The sequence below is a fragment of the Calidris pugnax genome, unplaced genomic scaffold (genome assembly GCF_001431845.1).
Source record: "Calidris pugnax isolate Ruff unplaced genomic scaffold, ASM143184v1 scaffold68, whole genome shotgun sequence".
Classification (NCBI taxonomy): Eukaryota; Metazoa; Chordata; class Aves; order Charadriiformes; family Scolopacidae; genus Calidris; species Calidris pugnax.
This window is the reverse complement of record NW_015090921.1, coordinates 2,084,759-2,108,279: the sequence shown is the minus strand read 5'-3', so window position 1 is coordinate 2,108,279 and position 23,521 is coordinate 2,084,759. Positions and strand designations below refer to the sequence as shown.

The 23,521-nt window shown below is 46.7% G+C and overlaps 2 protein-coding genes across 34 annotated transcripts in view; both read left to right on the top strand.

Annotated features, from left to right (window-relative positions):
• The window catches only part of NR1H3 (nuclear receptor subfamily 1 group H member 3), a 29,167-nt gene extending 8,912 nt beyond the window's left edge, over positions 1–20,255 (top strand). For 3 of the 5 annotated variants that reach the window (XM_014950313.1, XM_014950315.1, XM_014950314.1), the window contains exons 2-9: positions 6,840–7,087; positions 9,835–10,101; positions 13,584–13,792; positions 14,033–14,212; positions 14,764–14,863; positions 16,678–16,791; positions 17,625–17,719; positions 18,266–20,255. In XM_014950313.1, the coding sequence (XP_014805799.1) occupies positions 6,970–7,087; positions 9,835–10,101; positions 13,584–13,792; positions 14,033–14,212; positions 14,764–14,863; positions 16,678–16,791; positions 17,625–17,719; positions 18,266–18,412 (1,230 nt within the window). In that variant the 5' untranslated portion in view covers positions 6,840–6,969 and the 3' untranslated portion in view covers positions 18,413–20,255. Of the gene's footprint in view, positions 1–1,725; positions 1,742–2,730; positions 2,746–6,839; positions 7,088–9,834; positions 10,102–13,583; positions 13,793–14,032; positions 14,213–14,763; positions 14,864–16,677; positions 16,792–17,624; positions 17,720–18,265 lie in introns of those variants that run through there. The other 2 variants (XM_014950316.1, XM_014950317.1) reach the window with 2 other exon arrangements.
• Positions 20,256–22,670: 2,415 nt separating this feature from the next.
• MADD (MAP-kinase activating death domain) overlaps positions 22,671–23,521 on the top strand; it is an 81,270-nt gene continuing 80,419 nt past the window's right edge. For all 29 annotated transcript variants that reach the window (XM_014950263.1, XM_014950261.1, XM_014950257.1 and 26 more), the window contains exon 1: positions 22,671–22,805. The gene's annotated coding sequence lies outside the window, so the exon portion shown is untranslated. The remainder of the gene's footprint in view (positions 22,806–23,521) is intronic.

Genomic DNA, 23,521 nt, shown 5'->3' with positions numbered 1-23,521 from the left:
AGTGGCATTTATAAGGAAACTAAGGTGGTGGGGTCAGGTCTCATTTTCAGCCTTCAGGTAGGATGTGATGAGCTGTCACTGGACGTAGGATGTAGAAGAGCTGGTCAGCAGCAGGAATAATAAGCTGCAAACATCTCAATTTTAATTTTCCAAATCAAGGTCTTGCTAGTTAGCAGATTATTTAGTAGTAGGAAGTCTTCTAGTTTGTGTGAATACTTTCAGGTTTGATTTTATTCTTTTGTTTCTCTGTATGTGTGTCTGGTGGTGCATCGATACATTTAGATGTGCAAGGGAAAAACGAACTTGCTGGTAGGATAGCTTAATTTGCTTGGGGAAATTATAAGTGGTACTGGCAAAAGAATGCAGTTGCCATTTTAAAGTGAGTTTTCATAGGGAGCTTTTATAGCTGATGCTGACAAACGTACTCTGTGGAGAAGGCTCCAGGCTGGATCCCCTCCCTTCCCCTTCTTCCCAAGGAGTGGCAGAGAGCTTTGCCCCTTTGGTAGGGGCAGGGGGGGGCAGCTGCTGTGCTTTGTGTGTTCCATCCTCCTGGGAGGAGCACAGATGGGATTTTTCCTGTTGGAAGCCCCCATCAAAGCCTCAATTGTGCTTCCTGCCGTCTGAAGGTAGGTCCTGATAGTGGTGTTGAGCTGTTGATGAGCTGGATTTGCAGCCAGATGTGGGGTTCAGCTTATTGCAGTTCAGCTACAAACGGCAAGTTCTGCTTGTGCTTGTCCCCGAGGTGGTACAGAAGTTGGTGTTGCTCTGAAGTGACTGTGTTCCTTCTGCTCCCCATGCTGGGACACAGGCTCATTTGGCAGACAGAGCTGAGAAAGTGTGAAGGAAGGTGTGGGGGGGCTGCTACTGTGACATCTTCCTTGCTGTAACCTAGTGCATGCCCTAGTTTTTCCTGTTCCTCAGGTGGTTATGCTCTAGGTGAGCCAGAAGCTTGAAAGCTGAGGTGAGAGTAGAAAGCCTAGAAGGGACTGGAGCTTTGCTACCTGCATCTGCCTTGTGCTGTTTTCCAAAGTTCAAAGGAACTTGTGTCAATGGCCTTTAAAGGAATTTCATGGCAGCAAGGTGGCCACATCACTCCCGATATCATTTGTTACTCATTTCCAGTTCATTAACCTGGGAAAAGTCTACGTTACCATCCTCTCCTCTCTCTCCCTCTCTGCCTTTTTCTCTCTCCCGTTGTCAGAGGGGCTGATACATCCATGCAAACAGGAAGAGAGGCGAGCGCAGCCCTGCGCGCAGTGTGAATGAACTCCAGTAACCTCCTCTCCTTTCTCCTCCTCTCAGTTGCAGGACCAAGGGCATCTGGCAGTCGGGAGAGAGGAAACAGAAAGGCACAGCCCACTTCAGGATCTTTTCCACCCTGAAAGCAGTCACACACACACTCTCTTTTTCTCTTGCTCCTCGTGTTGACATGGCGCTCTTTGATCAGGCAGAAGCGAAGAGGTGAAGACAAAGGCCTTTGATGCTCAAGGAATAATGAGAGGGGAGGGAGCATCTCCTGCTCCTGAGGCACGTGAAGAGGAGCCCTGACTTCTTGCAAAACATTTACTGGTGGAGTAAGGAGTTCTGTTGCAGAGCTTGTAGGTTCTTGGGCAGGACTGGAGTCGGCACATTCTGTCTTCATCTGATGTACAATTTGGGAAGCCTTGTTCCCAAAACAGTGGGATCCACTGCCTGTGTAGGAAAAGAAACAAATTCTGTGCTCTGAAGATATAGACAAGGAGTGAGTTTGGTTGTGGGGCTTTTTTTTTTTAACATGTGCAGCAAAGCAAAAGTACTTTGGGCTGATTTTGCCCTGAATTATTGCATTCTGTTTGGTAGTACAGTTGTGCTTTATGATCCTAATTCATTTGCTAACCAATTTGTTCAGTGGAGAGAGACTTTTTTGTTTCAGTCCTATGTTCTTTCTTACCTGAGGCAGGGTGAAACTGGCTTGGAATTCCTGTTGCTGCCATTGTTTGTTTATAATGGCATATTCTGTGGGTTTAAAGAATCTAACTTGTATTAGGTTCAAATTTAGAAATGTTTGCAGACCTCTTTGCATTTCTCTTGTGTTGTAAGGTATAATTTTGGGAGGAAAATTAGGGAGACTGCTCTCCAATCTCCCAGAACTCACCTTTAGGGTGTTTTTCTGTCAATAGCCTAACTTTAACTTCCTTGGTGTCCTTCTATTCCTTTTAGGCGTACCATCTTTGAGAAGAATGCCTTTCATCCTGCTGTACACCATCATTACACCTTCTGCTTCTATCCCCATTATTCTTTCAACCAAGTGACACATTTGTTTATTTTAATCTGTTCAGTTGTTAGTCAGTTTGGCTGCTGTTCTCTGAACTCTACTATGGCATCCATACCCGTCTTGGGTTTGAGATGGCATGGTGTGTGTTGAGACCAGACTAAAGCCAAGGGTGGAGAGACAGCCCAAAGGAAGTCTTCACAATGTGAACAGGGTGCTGCAGTGAGAAACCAAGCAGGCTTAGGGATGCTCCAGCTCAAAGGAAGAGACAAATGTGTGGGCAAATGCTGTGTCAGAAGTCAGCAATGTCGTAGATAATAAAGGAGTTGCTCAGTAGCTGAAGTAAAAGCCAAAGTAAGAGGGAAAGGGTGGGAGGGCTCTAAAACTCAGGGCTAGAGAGGCAGAGGTGGGAATAAGACCCTTAAAGTGGGGGCAAGGGACCAGAATGCAGCTGCCCATTCCCGAGGAGCAGGCTGTCCAAGCAGGAGTGACCGGTAAGACTCTCTTACATAATTGGCAGAGGTGGCAACAACTTGCAGGGCTCACAGGCTGGTGCTGCACACTTGGGCAGCTGCTTGTGGTCAGCTGAAGCTTAGCTCCGCAGCAAATGAAAGCAATCAGGAGGCTGTAGCTTGCTTTTCTTTTCTTATCAGCTTGGGGGACTGATGGTAGCTTGCAAACTTTTTTCAGTTGTTGTCTTTATGCTTCTGAGAGCTCTAAAAAAATTTTTTTTTCTAGGCCATTTAGATCTGCAAACAGCTCTTTTTATCTGAGGTGGCATCACCGCTGTGCAAGTTGTGCTTTAGATTCCAGCAGAGACCCTTATGTGTTGTTCTGAGCCCAGCTTTGAGAGGTAGATTCAGGTTGGGTGACTTGTACTGTATGTCAGAACACACTTAGAAGGCGAAATGCCAAATTATATGCTTCCTTTGGGTACCTCAGAAAGGTGGCCCTTCCTCTCAGATGCGTTTGTCCACCAGCAGTCTGCTAGGCCCATGCACGATGGCAAAGTGACACAGAGCTGTGTGACGTGTGAGCAGAGTCATGTTAACATGTATACAAATGTAAGGTCTCTTCTGCTGATGCTGACATGCTGGCGAGAGCACGCTTGTCATTCATTACAGAAATGAAACATAACCATGAATTTTCTTTTGGCAGAAGGCTGTAGGATTTTGTAATCTACAGGACTGGGGCTCTGACCTGTAAATCCTGTTTTGAAAGATCCCAGAGACTTGCGCAAACTTCCTAAAAAGCTACCACTTCCTCTGAACATCCAGTATTTGGAGGAAAAGGGCTTGTGTTATTCCTCTGAGTATTCCTGCATCCACAGTACAGTTTCTTCGGAGATGTACTTCCATCTGGTCTGGTTCTTGATTCTTAAACTTCTCACCGAAGGCACCAAACAAAGAAGACCAGGGAGAGGACAGACCTGTTTAGCAGAAGTGTCCCAGTAACTGCATCTAGCTTGTTTGCTTTCTTTATGTGCCGTGCTGCCCAGTGCTGGCTCCTTTACTCGCTGAATGTGGGACAGGAATTAGGCATATTCTGTAGCTTTGTTTCTGTTGACGACAGGTCAGATCGAAGATTTCCCGATGAGTAAGTGGGTGCTTCAGCTGGGCTTGGAAGAGGGCTCAGCTGAGGAAATGGGATGAAATGAGATTGTTACTGGGGGAAGTGATGAACGTTTCTGGCACTCAGCATGAGGTGCAAGAGCCAGGGCTGCCACCTCTAGTCTCTTGCAGTTTTTCTGGTGTCCAAGTTGTTCTGTTGTCTCAAAAAAAAAAAAGGGAGAGGGAAGAAATGGAGTAGGGTGTGTTTGAGACATGGATGGCAAGGGCTGGCAATTTCTCTTAGCCTTTCATCCATATGTGCTTCCTCACTGGAGTATGTCATCAGGTTCCTCTGTTCTAGACGCTGTGTTAGAGACAAGTGATTGCTTCATCTTTTGTCACTTGGCCAGTCCTGGTTTCTAAAACTGACAGGCAGTGGGAGGCAGCACAGCAGATCATGTCAAGAAGACAGTGTTCCCTCTTGCAGTTACAGCCTGTATCACCCTTCTTACCTTTCTAGTTGAAGTGCTGGTGCAAATTAAATGTGAACCTCTAACAACATGATTATTAGTAAAATTTTTGGCAAGGTTTTTAGTTGTTTGGAAACAATCTTCATGTATTTCTGTGAAAATTAACTCCCTGGCCTAGGCATACAGCCTCTCACTTGCGTGCCTGTAGGGAAAGTGATAGGTGAAGCAACCTAAACTAGCACCAGAGTGCTGCTGTTCGTAGTTAGGTCAGTTTTCCACAGCCTGCAACTGTTACTGGGTCTACAAAACTAAAAAACTATGTGTCTTAGCAGAGAAGACAAGAGACCTCTCCTGTCTGGCCTATGGTGTTTTGGGAAGGCTGAAGGCTGGTACATGAAGTAGGAATTTGTGGGTTGGTCATTGTGAAGATAGTGGGTGACAGCCCTTATCTTTCACCATGTCCTGGGTGCGCACATGGATTTATACTCCCCTACCTGTTGGTAGCTTCAGGCTTCTCAAATATTGAGGGGAAGTTTGCAGTCTCTTAGAAACTCCCTTTGGGGCTCCAGATGTCCTGCTGACAGCAAGTTTCGTTCTTGCACTGTCAGTCGCGGCTGTGTGGATGACACAATTTTGAAATCCTATCAGGCTGTCCTCTTTTGCTTTCCAGAACATACATAGCAGTTGTGGCTGGGATGCAGCAAGACTGGGTCACTGAACTGAAGGCAGTGGGGCCTGAGCACTGTCCCTCAGTCCCTCAGCTGAGGGATCAAACTCTTCCTTTGAGATATTACTGCAGTACTGCTGCTGGTGATTCATTCTGCACCATAATTAATGTTTGAGTGAGTCTTTTGCATGGTTTAAAGGAATGTGGAGATGCACTGAGGCAGGACTTTCTTGTGCCATGCCCAGACATGTCCAGAGCCATCCGATACCAGCATCGGTGAGGAGCTTACGTGGGACTAGGAATACAAGTTGGGTTTGGGTTTCTTTCAGTGACGTTCCTATCAGTTCCATCTGATGCTCTGTGCTTCTCCAACAAGGTTTTCAGTTGCTGCAGGACTTACTGTAGAGGCTTTTCTTTTTTAAAAAAATCAATTGCAATAGCCACGTTGTTCCTTTGAGGTCTGTGAGTCTCTTTGAATTGGCTGCAAATCACATCAGTTAGGTTGTCATCTCCCCCAGTAGGACTTCTTCCTTTCTACAGCTCTGAGCTTCATATTTGCTGCCACTGCTTTTATCCTAGATAGTCTGCACCAAAGGGGAGGGAGCTCCATATACAGTCCGAGGCTTTGTTAACGAAGATCACGTGAATTAATTTGCCTGGTGGTTTTTCACATCTGCCCACAGTGTAATGGGGGAAGGCAGGAGCTCAGCAGCCTTGAAAGTACTACTGCATTTATACTTAGTGACTGTTTCAGAGTTCTGGGAGGGGGGTGGTTTGTGGAAGTGTTGCTTTTGTCTTTGTTATTCTAAGTCAAGTGGCACGGCCTGGTCTGAATACCCAGGAGGGAAGAAGGGACCTCCTATCTCTCAGAGAGTGGCAGCCTTCCAGTCCTGAACTCAAATCACTCCAGTTAAACTGGTACAGGCCTTTAAAGCAGTTGCTTTTTAAATCAGTTAATCCCTTTAGCTTGCGTTGGCAAATCACTGAGTGAAGATCAACTGATCAAATGCACGTTCAATCAGATTAGGGGTGTTTACATTAGTAGCTTGCATCAATTTCACTAGGTCTGTGCAATCAAGCTAGTAGGGCCCTTTTTTGAGCAGGTGGGCCTTTTTGGAAACAGTGATTGGATTCACTTTCCAGGTTCAGGTCCTGTAGTGGAGTTTGTGCTGTGTGACAAAGATGCTTTGCAGTATGGTTTCCAGCTTTCAGAAAGGGGTATCCTCAGGAGGTTAGTAGTGAATCTGTTTCCTGAGGGTGGCGTAATGTTCATTTCCTGTAGGTATGGTGGTGGCTTTCAATTTCTTGGTGTAGGTGGGGGAAGGATTTCTCATCCTCATCTTTGATACATCATTGATCTCTGGCCCAGTCTTTGGCTGCTGATATTAATAGGGAAGTTAGATGTTTTGTAGTCTTTGCTAAATCACTGTATCAAAATTGTCTTTCACAATTTTCTGCATGCTCTGCAGTACATGCCACAAAATCCAGAGCAGCTGGCAGCAATGAGCTATTTGTTACTGGAAGCTTTAACAAAGGCCACCAGCTGGAAAGCCTGGAATTTCCCTCTAACACACTTGGAACTGGTCACGGCTGAAGTCCCATGGTGGTGTTAGCAGTAATGAAGACTTGTCTGGCTTTGATAAATATTTTGGCAATAAAAGGACAGTTTTGTGCCTGGGTGTGCTAATCTTGTACCTTTTACCACAGTTTGTTAAAATATTGTGTTTCAAGAGCATAAACGTTGGTAAAACAAAGTTAATTGTCCCTTTTAATACATAAGGAAACAAAATCTCGAAGCTTGTTTTTGATGAGGCTTGTAATAGCTTTTGGGAATTTATAGCCTCAGTAGTTGAACTCTTGCCTCTTTTGCATCTGTTTGTTGTTCTTTTTTTTCCCCACAGGTACTTCCTTTCTGACTTTCAGTAGCAGAGAGAAACTAAAGACCTTGAAGAAAGACACCTGCGGCCCCCTGCTCGGCAGCAACGATGCTGCAGCGATGAGATTACAGTGAGCCCTTCCTGTGTGGCCTCCATGGGTCCCACTCAACTCAGCACACAGGATCATGGGAAGAGGGTGGCAAGTGTATTTGAGATGGAGGAGCAAGGGCTTTCGCTCTTCCCTGGCTCAGAGAACCCCCCTGAGCATGCAGGTATGGAAAAATGCTTACTCAATCCATGCAAGCTAAAGGCTCTCCATTCTTGATACTTGATAAAATTTTTATGTGAGTTTTGCCGTGCTTCAAGCACTCAGAATGTCTAGGAATAGAATCAGTTATGGATAATTGAATTGGGTTTATCCAGGTGATAAATGTATTGAATATTTTGCCTATTTGGTCTTCTAGAGGCTAGGTCCGTCGTAATAAAATGGATTTCTTTTTGTTAGCCTTATCAAAAGCTGCTGAACAATAAAGCTTTACGACAGGTGACAATCCAACAAGGGTTAGTGAGGCAAAGAAATAATAGATTCTTGCAGATTTCTATAATGGAATGACCATAAAAGTTTCCTCTCCACATTTCTGAGGTTAACTGAGGTTAAAAGAATATCAGGAAATAGAATTGAGATTTTTTCAGTTATAATTGCTGCTGACGCACGCGATTCTATACTTTCAAACTGTAAGATCAAAGAATAAGCCTCTCTATCTTGATAAAGCAATCATAGAAATGGTAATCAGACATTTCTGTAACTTCTTAAAGACAGTTAAGAAACCCACAAGAAGGACAGATCCATCCTGTGGAACTCATTGAATTACTCTCTTGTCCCTCAGAAACATATGAATATCACTTGAGGCTCCTGCGAAATTATGATACCAGTTAATATATATATGGGAAGGACAGATCCATCCTGTGGAACTCATTGGATTGCTCTCTTGTCCCTCAGAAACGTATGAATATCACTTGAGGCTCCTGCATAAATTATGATACCAGTTAATATATATATATGCAATGGCAGACTAAGTAATTTGAAGTAACCGTAGGCATCGCATAATTTCCTCTTGGTAATAGATTGTGTGAAGAGAAATGCAGTAGAACAAGAGAGGGGGATGTCAGGAAACTTGACCTTTCTGATGACATTTTCCTGCTGTCCAGTCTGCAATGAGATAGTGCAGGCCAAAGCGAGTGACCTCCAGACCTCAGTAAAGTCAATGGGATTGAAAATCAACACCAAGATACTCAAGGCTGTGAAAACCAATATGTAGTGAAGAACACTAATAATAATTTCTGAGACTGACCTAAAACTATTTACCATTTCAGGAACTCGAGCAGAATAGTAAGTGTAACTGAGAGTAAAGATAGAAGTATTAGAACCATACGGATGAAGATGAGACATGCCATTGTAACCCTGATGCTGATCAGGAAGTGCAGCAGCCTTGTCCTGCAAACCAATCCCAATGACTCAACTCCAGTGCAAAGGCTTTCCAGGCATATCTAAGCATAATCTGGAGACTTATCATGCTGTTTTGCAATCTTTATGGACAGCTGCCATAGAGGAATCTATAAATTTTGACAGACAGGAAAATACTTGCTCTATGAGCTGTGCGGAAGGACATGTCAGATGTCAACGTGGTTCGAATTAAATGGAATTAGGAGAGACAGCTCTCTCTGAGGTCCATCAGAATGACATAGGAAGGACTGGGAGCTGCTGCATGGGACCATCTGAGCTGTGAGGCAGAAGTGAAGGCCCCCTCTTTCAGATGAAATAACAAGGTTTAGTAAATGAACTGTCAGTGTGAGTGCTTCAGTTTTAGGAGTGGGGAGCGCTCTTCTTCAAGAAGAAATGGTGGCTTCAGGATTCCAGAGGTTCTTAGAGCTTGTGCAGTGTGCTGCTTGCCTGCTTATTGCCCTTAAATCCACAAAGTTTCCCCAAGTGTTCTGGTTACAGGGATTGCCTGTTCAATCTGCTTTTTGTACAGTCACAGTTTCAGCACCCTTTTTCTGACTGTTTGACTGCTGAACCAGTTTTCCTTATCCTTATGCATAAGTATGGCAGAGAATAGAAGTAAAAGAACCAGAGATGAATTCTGAAGAAAATTACCTTCTGCCCAGTCTTGGATTTCAGCTCAATTTTTTTGCAGCTCTTTCTCACATTAGTAGCTTAACTGTCACTCCTGCTGATGGAAAGTGCAGAAGGTGATCTGGCTGAGCGTGTTTTAGCTCTGTCACTCTATTTTGGAGGGGAACAAGCACATAGTTGAGGTGAAACTGTCTGGATTATGTCAATATGATTCAAGGATTGGAGCATCTCCCTTATGAGGAGAGACTGAGAGAGCTGGGGCTCTTTAGTCTGGAGAAGAGAAGGCTGAGGGGAGACCTTATTAGTGCTGACAAGTATCTCAAGGGAGGGTTGAAGGAGGAGGGAGCCGGACTCTTTTCAGTGGTTCCCAGTGAGAGGATGAGGGGCAACGGGCACAAGTTGGAACATAAGAGGTTCCACTCAAATATGAGGAGAAACTTCTTCACGGTGAGGGTGACAGAGCCCTGGAACAGGCTGCCCAGGGAGGGTGTGGAGGCCCCTTCCTTGGAGATTTTCAAGACCTGCCTGGATGCAGTCCTGAGTAACATGCTCTGACAAGCTCTAGGCAATCCTGCTTCAGCAGGGGAGTTGGACTAGATGATCTCTATGGTCCCTTCCAACTCTAAAATTCAGTGAAATTCAGTGAGATAGTTGATTTGTTGCAAAAGATGTGCTTGCCCAGGAGGGGAGTGTGTGAGATGGGAGACTTGGGCTTTTAATCTGTGTGTTTGGGAGACAGTGGGTTTGAGTGTGGGTATCGGTTATTGTAAGGAACGGGGCAGTCAGCTGCAAACATCATGCTTCCCTCATGTGTGTGGGTTTTCTTTTCTTTTTTTCTTTTTTTTTTCCCCCCTTCCTTTTCCTTGGTACTGTTTGTTTCGGTAGAAAATCCCCCCTTGAAGCGGAAGAAGGGCCCGGCCCCTAAGATGCTGGGAAACGAAGTGTGCAGCGTGTGCGGGGACAAAGCTTCTGGCTTCCACTACAACGTGCTGAGCTGCGAAGGCTGCAAGGGCTTCTTCCGCCGCAGCGTCATCAAGGGCGCCCAGTACGTCTGCAAGAACGGCGGCAAGTGCGAGATGGACATGTACATGCGGCGCAAGTGCCAGGAGTGCCGGCTGCGCAAGTGCCAGGAGGCGGGCATGAGGGAGCAGTGTGAGTGCTGGGACAGGAGGGGGTTTGGGTTGGGGGCCGATGGGTGCAAGGAAAGGGGGGGCAGTGTGAGTGGTGGGGGATGGGGAGGTCACAAGCGAGCCATTCGTGGAATGTGCGTGGGAAGTCACAGAGCTTAGCAGGGATCACGCGGAGAGGTGAGGCTGTTGGTGGAACGACAGCCAAGAGCCCCAGCCCTGCTGGATTCCTTGAACGCTCTTATTTTGTAAGAGCTCGTGGAATATGACTTTCTGCCACTTTACTCTGCTCTGGTGAGACCTCACCTGGAGTATTGTGTGCAGGTCTGGAGCCCTCAATATAAGAAGGACATGGACCTGATGGAGCGGGTCCAGAGGAGGGCCACAAGGATGATCAGGGGGATGGAGCACCTCTGCTACAAGGACAGGCTGAGGGAGCTGGGGTTGTTCAGCCTGGAGAAGAGGAGGCTCCGGGGAGACCTAATAGCAGCCTTCCAGTACCTGAAGGGAGCCTACAGGAAGGCTGAGGAGAACCTGTTTAGAAAGGCCTGCAGCGACAGGACGAGGGGCAATGGCTTCAAGCTGGAGGGGAACAGATTTAGACTGGAGATCAGGAGAGGGTTCTTTACTGTGAGGGTGGTGGAGCACTGGAACAGGTTGCCCAGGGAGGTGGTTGAGGCCCCTTCCCTGGAGATATTCAAGGAGAGGCTCAACGAGGCCCTGGGCAACCTGGTCTAGTTGGGGGTGTCCCTGCTGACTGCGGGGAGGTCGGACTAGATGACCTTTGGAGGTCCCTTCCAGCCTGGACAACTCTATGATTCTATGACATCAGAGGAAAGACTCGCAACGAAGATTTACGCGTCCTTTAGTACGCTGTCGACTCTATGGGTAAACTCAGGTTTCTGTCTCTCTCGGGGTCAGGACTGCAAGATTGGTCACCGTGCTCCTTGAACAACAGGCGCTTTTCTTTGCCTCCTACTGTGAGCTTGTGACAAAGGTCAAGGGCAGGGCCACACAGCACTGCAGCTGTGTTTGTGCAGACCTGATCTCCCTGCTCCCTTTAGTGAACTCTGCTGGTTTTCTCACACGAGCCGTAAGGCTGCTGTTTCTGAATGTTCAACAACGTTCCTGCTCGCCTATCAGGAGCAGCCCTCTTCTGCCAAGGCATCTGGGTTTCATCCTGTTGCTGACTGACCAAATGGATGTTAAATGTTAATGTTAAATCTGTGTGAAATCTCCTTTTTTGACATCCAGCACCCGGAGCAGTAAGGAACAGAGGGTATTTTGGAAAAATCTTATAAAAATACTTTGATAAAAAGTAAGTCCCATTGAGCTGCGCGAAGGAAACATGCTGTTTGGTTGGTTTTTTTCAACATGAAACACAGCACACCTAACATATGCAATCAGTATCTCTATCACACTGGTTTGTATCAGCATTGCATGTGCTGTCTTGGCCCCACTTCCCCCACTCCTGAGAGCTACAAAACACATATATTTGAAAAGCTACGTAGCAAAGCTACCTGTCCACCTTGCTACTCTTCTGTTGCAGGTAGACACTAGAGATCCTCAATGTTTTTCTGCTTTTACTCGTTATCTTATGTTGAAGACAGCTTAGGAAAATTAGGCCAAAAGGGATCTTTGGGTTGTTATTATCAAGTGCTTGGCAGTTCTTGTCGACAGTGTAATCCTTATTGCAAATTTGCCGTGTTAATCTTGAGGGATTTTTTTTTTTTCCCAGCTGTTTCACTTGGAAGTTCATTCCAGAACTTCCCTCTACTAATTGTTGGAAACATTCTTCTAATTCCCAGACTGAAGTTATTCATGGTCAATTTACTGTTCTTAAGCCAGTATGAACATGAGGTTAAATAGTTCCTTCATGGCAAACCAAGTAACTTGGATTGCTTTGAATCTAGCATGGTGTAGAAGCTTGCACGCATGCAGTTTTCAGGATTCAGTAATATCTGTTAACGTCTTACTCGTCTATAAATTCTTTGTGCATCTGAGTCCCAAGATGATGGACTGTAATTGCTTGGATGTGTTATTTCCCTCCTTAAACTAACACTGTGGCTAGCATTCTCTAATCTTACAGATCCCCCTTAATTTCATAATTGCACTGAATGTCTTTGCTGTTAGAACTGTGATTTTTCAGCGTGCACGTACCTGTGCCTGCATCCTCCTTGGAAGTCAGGAATAAAGATTACTCTTATAAATGTACTATGTTCTTTGTCTTTCCCTCTGGTCCTGTGGACCGTCGATTTCAGGATGCTCTCTCACAGTAGTTCTCCATTACTTGTCTTAATGTTTAACATGATTCTTTTGAGAAGCACAAGTATGTGCTTGTTCCATTTTGGGGCCTGCCTTCCTGTGTCCAGGTTTCCTTGTTACCTGGGCCATGTTTCCTTGTTACCTGGGCATGGAAAATGGTCAAATAATCTTTCAGCAATTTTAAAATTTTGTTTGCAAAGTCAAACTTTATTTTTTTTTCTTTTAAATCTTTGTTCCTGAAGATAGTTTCTTTTCCCATCAGTCCCTTTTCTACTTTTTGTTCTTTTATCACTAACTCTCAGGATGATTCTCTTAAAGATAATCCTTGAATCCAGTTATGTCTGGTAGTTTCCTTTTTTTTTTTTTTTTTTTGGATGCAGCTTGCAGATAGTTTTTGCAGCTTTGACTTAAAAAATGTAATGCCAAACCTTCCCTACATTCAAATCAGCGAATGCTTCAGTTAACTTACAGGACATTAACAGGGTTTTGTATTTAAATTAGCTAATGAGCAGTTGGTCCAATAAGATTTTTCACAACACACGCCTCTCACTTTAATTTTATTCCTTACAATGTTAAATCTAAATGGCATATCCTTTGACTTCACAACTGAAGATGACATCTGGCCCTACTCCTGAAGGACTTGCAGTCCTCAGTACATCTGACGCAAAGCTGTTCCTTCACTATCCATCTTGTGGTTTGTTACTGCTCTACAGTCTGCTGCAGATGGGCTGTGTAGAAAATTGTCCTCTTGCTCTCGACCTCCATCCAGTACTGACTCTGACTCCTCAAGAGGAAGACGAAATGGCACAAGCTGTTAATTTAGCAATATCGGAAAAAGACAGAACAACAGGATAATATGAAATACAACGGACACACCATGGCTTGTGAAGAAAGGCGCCTGTTGGAACTTGTTACACCATGACATTTCGGGCAGTTGCTTAGTGGGGAAAGTCACTGTTGTCTTCTTGAGATCTGCAGGGCATCATGAAAGGAGCTTCCAACCTTTGTGAACACTTTGCATGACAGTATGATTAAAAGAAAGGCAGTGGAACAACTTCAGGTGGGGAAAAGAGGGAGAAACAAATAAATATCACTGTCTGCTGTCTGTGTTGTGTGCTCTCTGATATACCAGATACAGGCAGCTGTGATCTCTGCCTCCATCTACAGCGTGTTACCCTCTGTTTAGTGTGGTTTCCAGCATGTTCCTATGTCACGATTGATCTCTGGCTATTCCTGCTTTAGATGTTCTGTCTGAAGAACAGATCCAACTGAAGAAACTGAAGAAGCAGGAAGATGATCAGGCTCGGACAGTCGTGGTGCGTCCAAGCCCTCCGAATCCACCAAGCCCTTCCCACAAACTGACACCTGAACAGCTGAGCATGATAAAGAAGCTTGTGGCCGCTCAGCAGCAGTGCAACCAGCGCTCCTTCACAGACAGGCTCAAAGTCACGGTAAAAACCTCTACCAGTATACCCAAAATAAGAAAAGGTGCAGTTTGGGGAGTCGGGGTTGTGGGTAAATTATTTGGGAAAACAGAGATACTTCAGGCATTGCATCTGTGGGCTAAAGTTCTATAAAGAATAGCAAAGGGTGATGTTCTAGTGTGTCTCTCTGTTCACTTCATCTTCTCATTTTTCTGCCCTGGTTCCATCTTTAATGTGTATATACACTGTCTCTCCTCGTTCCCACAGCCATGGCCCCAAGTTCCTGACCCTAATAACCGTGAAGCAAGGCAGCAGCGTTTCGCTCACTTCACAGAACTTGCAATTATCTCTGTGCAAGAGATTGTGGACTTTGCCAAGCAACTACCTGGCTTCCTGGAACTCACCCGGGAAGATCAGATCGCTTTATTGAAGACATCTACCATAGAGGTGAGAGTTTGGCTCCACCACAACACATAGTAGTAGAGATGAAAGAATTTGGAATACCCACCTGGAGAACTGGTTCCGCCCCCCTTTTTTGGGGGGAATGGCAGGCTGAAGGACCTCAGCTACAGGATCATTACTGCAGTGCCAGGTTATGCTGGCAAAGGGCCATGGAGGAGAATGAGGCAAGAGCCTCAGTAGTGGTAAGCTGGTATTCCCCCTTCCCAGAAGCAGACACTACAAGGGGTGCAGCAGAATTTACCTTGGAATTTTTAAGCACTCTCAACGAGAGAAACTGCTTGGATGGGTTTTGTTTGGTTTTTTTGTGTTTTACAGCGGTGCTCTAACAGCAAATTATCGATGTTGTAACATTCTTTCCTGGACACTACAAGGGGTGCAGCAGAATTTACCTAGGAATTTTTAAGCACTCTCACTGAGAGAAACTGCTTGGATGGGTTTTGTTTAGGTTTTTTTTGTGTTTTACAGAGGTGCTCTAACAGCAAACTATTGATGTTGCAACGTTTTTTCAAATCAAGTATATCTATTTCTGGTTTCAGGTGATGTTGTTGGAGACGTCTCGGCGCTACAATCCAGAGATTGAGAGCATCACCTTCCTCAAGGACCTGAGCTATAATCGGGATGACTTCGCCAAAGCAGGTGGTGCATTAGACAGGTGTTTCTTCTTTCCCTGTGTCTTGTGTTCTTTCATCTCTTCCTTTTTAATGTGGGCTGCTGGAAATAGTACGTAGGGCCTTAAAGCTGAAGTCAGGTGAGATGTTGAGAACAGGACCAGACCAATAGCCTCACAAACCTTTTTTTGTTTTTAAGATGTGATACTAGCTCAGTTCATGTCTTTTTTTTGTTTTTATTGTTGTTTTAGCTGGGAACTTGCTTTGGGAAATTTGGACTCTCACAGCATGAAAATCTTGCTGTAAGAGTCTGAATTTTCCAAATCCAACTTTCCAATCTTCCAAATCTTGACAAATTTTCCAGATCTTTCTGGAAGAGTGCATGTAGGGCTAGCAGCTGGTGTGAACATCCTTGCTGGTAGAGATCTAATGTGGGCATGTGGTCTTCGAGCCATATCAGATCACAACAAATCAAACCCCAGTCTTCCCTTCTTTGCAAGTATATCACTTGCTAATCTAGACGAATGCTTTGAGCGATGACGTTACTGCAATTACATTTCAGTTGATATGAAGTCTGTACTGGGCACTGAAGATCCCCACAGAGTACTTTAGATGTGTCATCAGCTCAGCATACGGTGGTCTGTGGTGATGTGAGCACTGAAGTCTATTTTTCCAGGAGCGATGAGTATCTGTAATTTCAGATGAAGTAACAGGAAGTGTTGTATCTTCAGCATTTCTGAAAATAAGACTTTGGCTGTCCTTCGTGTGATTTCCTGAGTCCTTGAGTAGCGATTTAACCATTTATACCTGAGATGGCTTTTATAAACAGCTTTGCTCTTTGTTCTTCCTGGTAGCCTGGTAGGTAATCTTCAGATTATTAGGAAGGCAAAAAGTAGGCAGCCAGAAAGATTCCTTTCATCTTCTTCATCCTTCTCTGATGCAGTTCTACTGCAGGAAATTAGAAACTTGAATGCTGTTTTGGGTGACAGGCCTAAAGTTTTCAGCATGATAGCACAAAGAGACCTGATTTGACAGTGGCCTCTGTGTGTTATGACAGTAAATAGCAATGCATTTCTGCCTGACCGCGTCTATCAAAGTTGGTGGTGAGTGGAAGCCCAAGTCAGGCTCTGCCTCAGCACTCTCAGCTTTTTGAGCTGAAGGAAATGGCATAGTTCAGACTTCTGGAACTATATTTTTTTCAGCTCAGATAGACTTCATATGAATCTGGAGCACGGGATTAAAACTTTATTTGAAAGCAAGAAGGTTGCAGGATTTGAAGGAGATAATGGCATGAGAGTGGAAAGTGTAGATGTTACACTTGTGGGCTTTTGAGTCTGGTGGATTTACCTGGTAGTTGATGTTGTGTTCCTGTAGCTGTTGCCTACTAATGTGCCCTGGGGCATTTAAGGCTCTAAGAAAACCCAGAAATAGCGCAATTTTACAGTTAGAGCCTGACTCCAGCCACTGTTGGTGCTCATGAGTAGTGGTAGGATGTATAAGGAGATTTCAGCCACCCTTGAAACATAAGGTTGACCAAAGAAGTTGTGACTGCCCCATGCATGGAAGTATTCAAGGCCAGGCTGGATGGGGCTTTGAGCAACCTGCTCTGGTGGGAGGTGTCCCTGCCCATGGCAGGGGGATTGGAACTCAATGATCTTTAAGGTCCCTTCCAACTCTAACCATTCTGTGATTCTATAATATAAGTCTTTTCCTCTGCCTGCTTGTCCTCCTCACTCCCTGGCGCGCTGCAGTGGGTTTCTGGCAGCTTATTCCATGAAAGGGAGGGAGAAAGGGAGGAGACAATTGTGGTTGCCTCACCTTGTTCTCTTCTGTTTGTTGCAGGTCTGCAGTTCGAGTTCATTAACCCCATCTTTGAATTCTCAAAGGGAATGAATGAGCTACAGCTCAACGATGCTGAATATGCACTTTTAATCGCCATCAACATTTTCTCTGCAGGTAAAAAGCCGGGGAGATGTGAAGGGCTGCAGCAGTGAGTCAGAGAGCAAAGAAAGTAGAGTTAAGGAGAGTCACAAGCTGAAGAGGAGTAATAGAGGGTGCATAAGGCCTAGTGACAAAGGGAGTGTGTTACTGCTTCTGCTTGGGGTATTCATTATTTTCTGAATTTTCTAGTGCAACCTGAAGAGGAAATCGGGTTCCTCACTGCTGGAAAAGTGTATAGAAAAATCAGCCAATATTTATCTTCTTTGGGAATTGCTATTTTACTGTCCCCTTAATGCACTTGGCACGGCTCTGGTATGATGCAGGTCACATGCCATGAGGGACATCTAGTGGTGAGGATGTGAGACCAGCGTGGCTCTGGGCCAGGACAGGGCTTTGCAAAGAAGCCCTCTCTACTCTTTACTTCTGTTTTCTGTCTTGTAACCTGAAAGATATATATTTTTTTTTTTCTTTCTTCCTTTTCTCTAACTGGCTCAGCTGCTGGAGAGATTTTCCCATTCCATCCTGAATGGGCAACTTCTCATCTTCACTGGGATGGGAATGGGAGACCAAACATACTTGTATAATGCTGTTTGGTCTCTCTAACCTTCCACCTCTATCGGAGTCAGATGGGACTCCCCCCGTGCAGTAGACAAGACTGAGAAAAAGAACAGTTGCAGAGAACTGACGTAGCTGCTGCAGTTGTGAGTGACTCTCCTAGCTGTGCTGCGTGAGTGCCAGATGAAGTTTTGGGGAGACACTGTAGTGAGGGACTGGGGTCAGGCAGGGACGTGAAATTCGGGTGAAGCTGCCTGTGACACCCTGCTGACTTCTAACCTGCTTTTTGGCAGACCGACCGAATGTGCAGGACCAGTCCCTGGTGGAGAGGCTGCAGCACACCTATGTGGAAGCCCTTCATTCTTACATTTGTATCAACAGACCAAATGTAAGTGCCTGACCAGAACATCCCCAGCGATGATGCAAACTGATTCTGTGTTTATGCAGGCACAGTTCCTGCAGTACCATCTTGTAACAGGACTCTTCCTGCCTGTACTGTCGTGCTCTTCCGTTCTGTGGCTGTTTGGTAGCAGCTGTACATGCAGGATTTGTGAGCTGTCACAGCCTGCTGTTCACAGAATGCTATGGGGTTGGAAGGGACCTCTGGAGATCATCTAGTCCAACCCCCTGCCAAAGCAGGTCCACCCAGAGCAGGTCCCACAGGAACGTGTCCAGACGGGTTTTGAATGTCTCCAGAGATGGAGGCTCCACATGTTCAGCTTCATGTTCCATACTTTAGCCAGCATGGAAGGTTTGGAGTTTTGGAACATGGTGTAGTACTTGTCTTCTGTCCACACTCCTGGAGAGTTCCAGCTTTAGAGGAGGTCAGGGTTGTGGTTACAGTGCATCATCCAGTGTGGTAATTTTATTTTTTTTTTAAAACCAAGTTTTAGTGTGAATTTACTTACGGCTGCCTATTTGTCTGCCTCTGCAGGACCGCCTGATGTTTCCACGGATGTTAATGAAGCTGGTCAGTCTTCGGACACTAAGTAGTGTCCACTCTGAACAGGTGTTTGCCCTTCGGCTGCAGGACAAGAAACTCCCTCCCCTGCTCTCAGAAATCTGGGATGTGCATGAGTGACCGCATGCTCCCAGGGCACTGACGTACCGACGTAATGCCATCTCCCAGCCTTTGCTAACGAGAAGCCAGCCTCCCCCTTCCTCCAAAGCACTGAACTCTGGGCTAGGCGGTGCAGGGAGCGAGGAGCCTGGGGTTTCCGTGTTGTCATGAGGTTCTGCAGGAGGCAGCTGGGGTAGATCAGATTGGGGGGGGTTGGTTTCCATGTAGTGCCCATACCCCAAAGGAATAACATAAAACATCTGAAAACGGTAGAAATGAAGACCTTCCCCACACATGCATACACCTCTTTCTTCAGAGTCTTTCTCTTCTTTAAGCATTTCCTGAGGGTTTCCCCATTAATCCTCTCCTCTCTCGTTGATTATGAAAATGAATTTGCAGGAACTTGCCAAACCCTCTCTATTGAGAGTAGCCCAGCTCAAAAGGCTTCTGCAGGGTCCCCAGTGTACCTGGATCTGAGGAGCTCAGGGAAGTCAATGTGGATGTTCTAGGGGTTTCACTGGGTTTACTAAATAAAATCTCTTGTATGTGCTGCCCTTTACGATGATTCCAAGAGAAGTAGCTGTTATTTCTTTATTATGAGACTTCATCTCTAGAGCTGCCCTTTCATTCTGGCCCTCCTTTGGAAAAAGGACTCCTCTAAAGTGTAGTGTCCTTTGTCTAATCAGGAGGCCATCTGGGTAGGGAACATTCGTACATCAGAACGATGCCAGGCATAAAGTAGTGGATTATTTTAATGTAATACATCACAGTTTTATCTCACGGTGGTTCTCAGCCAGTTCACTTTACCTTTGGTTTGCTAACAGCTGGAAAACTTTAGTTCAAAACAAATCGGGGCATAGATTTTTATCTTTAGGGGTGGAACAGAAGAAGGATAGGTGGGAAGGACTGGTACCTCGGCAAGGTAGGTGTGGTGGAAGGATCTCAAAAACTTCCAAGAATTTGGAGCATGTGGCATGTGTTCCAAGGTGGGTGTGAAGATGTATCAGCCAAGGAGAGAGGACACGCTGCGTTTAGTGAAATCCGTGGGCATTGCGTAAGCTCTGGGCCGCACAACTCTCGGATCATGGGCTGCAGGAATACTGGGTGTAACCAGATCCACTTGCGTCTTCTTCCTTTTGCCAAAGTCTTTCCAAGGTATTTGCTCAAGGTTTTAATGATGGTTATAGGATATGGAGGTCCCTCCTGGATGAGGAGTGCCAACTGCTTTAGAAGGACACTTGAGTCTTGTATCCTTTTTTTTTTTTTCCACTTTGGGCACTGTGAGATCCACACTGGATTTATGCCCCAAATTCTTGAGTATCCACATCCGTAAGTATTCTAGGATTTACAGCAATATTTTGTCTGACAGAAGAGAAATATACTGTTGTAAAACACGTTCCTTATTTTCCAAGAAACAACATCTTATGGCTGTTCTCAGAGATGTAACCTTAAGTATCCTGGTAGCTTGGTCTCATGAGTCTTCTCTGTCATAGGGGTCTATGTTTGCTTGCCCGGTGAGCATCCCAGGAGCCTAGGTTCACATGGCTCTTTGTTTTGTTTTGTTTTATTTTGGTTTTTTTTTTTTTTTTGGTTTTTTTTTTTTGTTGGTTTTTTTTTTTTTGGCTGTGTATCTGAGCGCTATGCCCGTGGTGAGGGTATCGTGTCCATTTTGCACTTGAGGTTGGTCCCCTGCCACTGGCCTTCACTCTGCACCTTTGTAAAGCACTTGTAACAATCTGTAAAATAATCTGTTGTTTTTTATAACTCATTGCAATTGCAAAAATTCTTGTTTAAATCTGTATTTTTAACTAATCTGTTTGAGAAATGTTAATGTTTATATAAAAGAATAAAGCCTAATACAGGATTTGGACGTTCTCTGATGTTCTGTCCTTAGACTGGAGGAGGGTGGAAGAAGTTCTTGATGTAACGAGCTCGAAGCTGATAAGAAAGTGAGTATATAAGGTTGTGGAGAAGCAAGAAGTGCTGAAAAAGAAATAGCAGTGTAACCCCAGATGGTGCCTTTTGGCCTCTGGTATGAGATTTTTAGCTTGTTGGCAAGGAGGTGAAGTGGATTAAGCACATGTCCTGAAGACCATGAATTATCCATACGTACCGCATCCCGATTTGTGCAGCTACAATCAGAATTTAACCCTCTTCTCCCATGTGCTCTTCTCCATTTTCTGCCTGTTGTGTGGCTCCCAAAATTGAAATAGGGGTCCAGCAGGATCCTAGCTGGTCCCTGGTATGTATGAAGCAATGGGTGGAGGAGAACAAGAGGAATAACTGTCCCCCCCGCCTCCAAGGGGATGGTAGAGCTGGGGGACGCAGAGAGAGCTGCTCCAGCATTACTGATCCCCCTGGCGTGATGGGAAGGGAAAGAGCACTTGTTAATTCAGGGAGGCTCCACGCCACAGGCCATTCTGCCAAAACCTCCACATTAGAGGCTAAAATTTAAATTGGAAACGACTAAAGCAGAGGAGGAGGAGGAGGGAACAGAGTAGGCTTCCAGGAGGCTGTGGCGGGGTTTGAGGTGGGGAGTCATGAGCAGAGCTCAAGGCAGCCCTGGGTGGATTAGAGGGCGGCTGGGCCCCGCTCCAAGGATTTGCTAAAGGCTGAGGTTGTCAACAGTCAGGAGCGGCAGCGGCAACAAAGCTGCACCTTCATTTCTTTTTTTTTAGCTTCATTTTGAGCTGCATCTCATTTTTTATTAATTTGAGGAGGAAAAACTGCATGTAAGTTTGAGGGATTTTCAAGGTACATGAGATGTTTCCAGGTTTAATGTTCTCAATTTTTTTTTTTTGAAGTGCAAATCAGTACAGAATTATTTTGTTTTACAGCAGCTTCCCAGGTTAGCCAGGGGAGCCTGAGTAAGCAGTTGCGAGGAAGAACCCTCCTTGAGGTCAGTGGCTCTTTGTACTTTTATATTTACAAAATGCTCCCTGGGTTTGAGGCTCGGCCCTCCCGCTCTCTGGCTCTGTACCCTGAACGTCTCAAATGAATTTTGCTAATTTGGCCACTGGAGAAATCCTGGAGCACTTGAGCTGTGATCTCGGGAGGTGTTCCCTCTTGGCTCTGCCCTTACACAACTGCTGCCTCTGCTCATCATCGATTTGGATCAATAGAGGGAGGGAGGAAGAGGAGGGTGTTTCTGAATTCCCCATTTCTCCACAATGGGCAAGAGTACAAACGGGAAATATCAAATCAAGTATTTCACCTTTTTGCACCTTATATATTTTTTTTTTTCTTAAATCCATAGTGATACTCCTGGTAGTCTTGGTTGCATTTTGGGTTTTAGTAATTGTGGTTTTGTTAACAAATGGGTTTTGTCAGGCGGTGTACTGGTTTATAGGAACTTGGGAGGAATTAAAAAAAAAAAAAAGCTGTATCTCAAACTTTTAATAACCAAATTCTCTTGTTCTCTTGTGAGGCCGGTAGCAAACCAGCAAGGAAGCAGCTTGACAGGTAGAGGGTGGAAGTATGGAGCGCTGGATCTCCTTGGGGTAAGGTGGCGTTTCCTTATCCCTGTGGCTCTTGCTGGCCTTGCTGGTGAGTCTTCACCTTCTGCTGGCCAGGAGCAGGTCTGAAAGCAGAAATTAAATGCTTTGTAGAATCACAGAATCATCTAGGCTGGAATATGTCCAGCCTTAAGATCAAGTCCAAGCATCGACTATGTCGACTGTCCTTTAAACACCTCCAGGGGTAGCGATTCCACCACAGAAATGCTGGAATCGTATAGAATCACAGAGTCGTTATGGTTGGAAAGGACCTCTGCGATCACAGAGTCCAACTTTACACACACCCACACTCAAAAACCCCTACAATCTCGGGCACTAGAGCATGCCCTGAAAGGCCACATCTGCACTTAAATCCCTCCAGGGATGGTGACTCCACCACCTCCCTGGGTAGGCTGTTCCAGTGCCTGACCTGATATCCAATCTAAACCTCCCCTGCCCTAACTCCAGACCATTTCCTCTGCTCCTGGCATTATTCCCTTGGGAGAAGAGGTCAACCCCCACCTCTCCACACCCTCCTGTCAGGGAGTTGTAGAGGGCAATGAGGTCTCCCCTCAGCCTCCTCTTCTCCAGACTAAACATGCCCAGTTCCCTCAGCCTCAGTCCAATCCAGGTTGTCTCTGCCCGCGCCATCTCGCCTTCCCCCCGCCCCACAGCCCCCTGTGGGAGCCCCCGGGGAGGCCAGGTCTACCCTCTGCCTCCCGCCTCGCCCCTCAGGCTCGTCCCCGCTGTGGGCGGCGAGGCGCGCGGCGGCGGCTCCCCCCGCCCTCGGGGCGAGTGGTTCGTTCCGCTCCTCCCCTCTCCCCCCGCGCCGCGCGGCTGTGGCGCGTTCCGCTCCTGGCGCTGGATGCGGAACTGGCCGGGCGGCGCAGAGCGGCCGGGGGGCGGCGGCGGCGGCGCAGGTGAGCGGTAGGGGCGGCCCGGCCGGGCGCGGAGGCGGGTGCCGGTGCGGGGCGGCACGCAGGCGGTGGGGGTGAGGCGGGTGCCGGTGCGGGGCGGCACGCAGGCGGTGGGGGTGTGCGTGGACTGTGTCACAAAGCGGGGAAGGTGGCCCCAGCGCCGCTAACGCGTGGGTCGGGCAGGGCGAGCGGCGGCGCGCGGCGCTGCCTGAGGTGATCTGCAGCCGGACATCTGGCGGTAGGGCCCCCCCCGCCTCCTCCCCTCACACACACACACCCGGCTCCGCCGCAGCCGCCCCGGCCGGTGATGCTGGGCTACGGCGAGCCCTTCCGCAAGATCACTGCGGGAGGGGGGCAGAGGGGGTGGCCCGCCTGGGGCCAGCCGAGCGCCGCTCCATCCTCCCGGGGGGGTCTGTGGCCTCTGGGGGTGCGCGGCGGCCGCTCGCTTCAGTGCCCCGCTCTGCCTCAGCCGGCTGGTGGCGGGAAGGAGGAGCGGCCCCGGCGTGAGGGGGAGATAGGGGCGTCTCTTGAGGGTTTCCAGCCCCGGCGTGAGGGGGTGATAGGGGCGTCTCTTGAGGGTTTCCAGCGGAGCGGCGGGGTGTGGAAATGGCGGCGGGACCGGCCGGGGAGGGGGCTCTGCCGGCGGCGGGTGTGAGGCCGCGGGGCCCGGTGGCTCCCCCGGCTCCCCACACGCGGGGCGCCCGGCGGGCAGGGCAGGG